The 1,325-nt window shown below is 50.2% G+C and overlaps 1 protein-coding gene across 1 annotated transcript in view; it reads left to right on the top strand.

Moving 5' to 3' along the window:
• Positions 1 to 1,325, top strand: part of VWA3B (von Willebrand factor A domain containing 3B) — a 250,566-nt gene that overhangs the window by 103,175 nt on the left and 146,066 nt on the right. Inside the window, exon 9 of the mRNA XM_011969675.1 lies at positions 688 to 884. Coding sequence (XP_011825065.1) covers positions 688 to 884 — 197 coding nt within the window. The remainder of the gene's footprint in view (positions 1 to 687; positions 885 to 1,325) is intronic.

Genomic DNA, 1,325 nt, shown 5'->3' with positions numbered 1-1,325 from the left:
ACACGTGCCACCACACCCGGCTAATTTTTGTATTTTTAGTAGAGATGCGGTTTCGCCTTGTTGACCAGGTGGTTTCAAACTCCTGAGCTCAGGTGATCCACCTGCCTTGGCCTCCCAAAGTTCTGGGATTCCAGGTGTGAGCCACCGCGCCTGGCTTCATATAACTTTTCTCACTGGATGGCTGCAGTTTACCTAGGAAGACCGAGCAAATACTGTCTTCCAGCTGCGGTGAAGAATCCTGCCTGAGCTAAGAGAGGTCAGGTGGAGTGACTCCCCCAAGCCTGAGCAACTTGCCCGAGCTCGTAGGTGATGGAGCCAGGACTTGAAGCCAGAGCTTCTGACTCCATCCTTACACATACATGGCTCCTGACACACAGCCTTGGTCTACTGGTCACCTCCGCCCAGGCGTGGGGCCAGTCAACTTAGGGAGGGGAGGAAGTGAAATAAAAAATAACCCTGCTTTGCAGTCTTTTGAATTATTAGGTTATTGCAAAAGTAATTGCGGTTTTTGCCATTAAAAGCCTAATAATTCTTTGCCAGTCCTGCTTTTGGAAAGCTGTTTTCTGAAATGAAACATGGGTTTTGTGGTCCAATAAAGAACACGTTCCAAGTTGGTCAATATTAAGTTGGGGATGTAAGATGAATGGCTCATGCCGTACGCATGGCTGACGAGCTGTGATTCTACAGAGTCAGAAACAACCTCTGTTGAGATTGCATCGGATCCAGAAGACACCTGGGACTCTAAGACGTGGCTGCAGAAATATGGCTTGAAGGCCCAGAAGCTATCCTTGTACGACGTCCTTGCCGACTGCTCTTTCCGCCACGCTGATGGGGTCGTGGATATAAAAGCCAAACCGGAGGATGAGTCCGTGCAGACCAGTGCGGTAGGTGAAGTGCACTCCTGGGAGGGGCTGTGGCCTCCCCTCAAGCCCTGGGTGGGTGAGGCCTCCCTCAGGTCAGAAGGCGGGGCAAGGGGCAGCAAGGAGAGAAACCAGCTTGAGTTTCTGTGAAGAAGGGGATTCCTCTGTTTCCCTCCTCACCCTTCTCCAAAGGGCATCTCTGGGAGTGGAGATCAAGGCTGGGAATGAGTTCTAGACATCAGTGAGTTGTAGATAAGCCAGGGGCTGGGCTTGGAGAAATCAGGCATTATGAGTCTCAGAATTATTCAACATTATGCAAATACAGAAGCCCTTTGTTCCCCCATATTGAATGGAAAAGAGAAATTGCTGGTGAGTGCAGCAGGAGTGTCTGTGGTCCTCTTGTGTTTTCCCTCATTTTTCCAGTGACTGTCAGCCAGCATACAGTGCAATCCCAGCAAATACGGA

The sequence above is a fragment of the Mandrillus leucophaeus genome, unplaced genomic scaffold (genome assembly GCF_000951045.1).
Source record: "Mandrillus leucophaeus isolate KB7577 unplaced genomic scaffold, Mleu.le_1.0 Scaffold9, whole genome shotgun sequence".
In the NCBI taxonomy this organism is placed as follows: domain Eukaryota; kingdom Metazoa; phylum Chordata; class Mammalia; order Primates; family Cercopithecidae; genus Mandrillus; species Mandrillus leucophaeus.
This window is presented reverse-complemented; position numbering and strand designations above follow the sequence as displayed.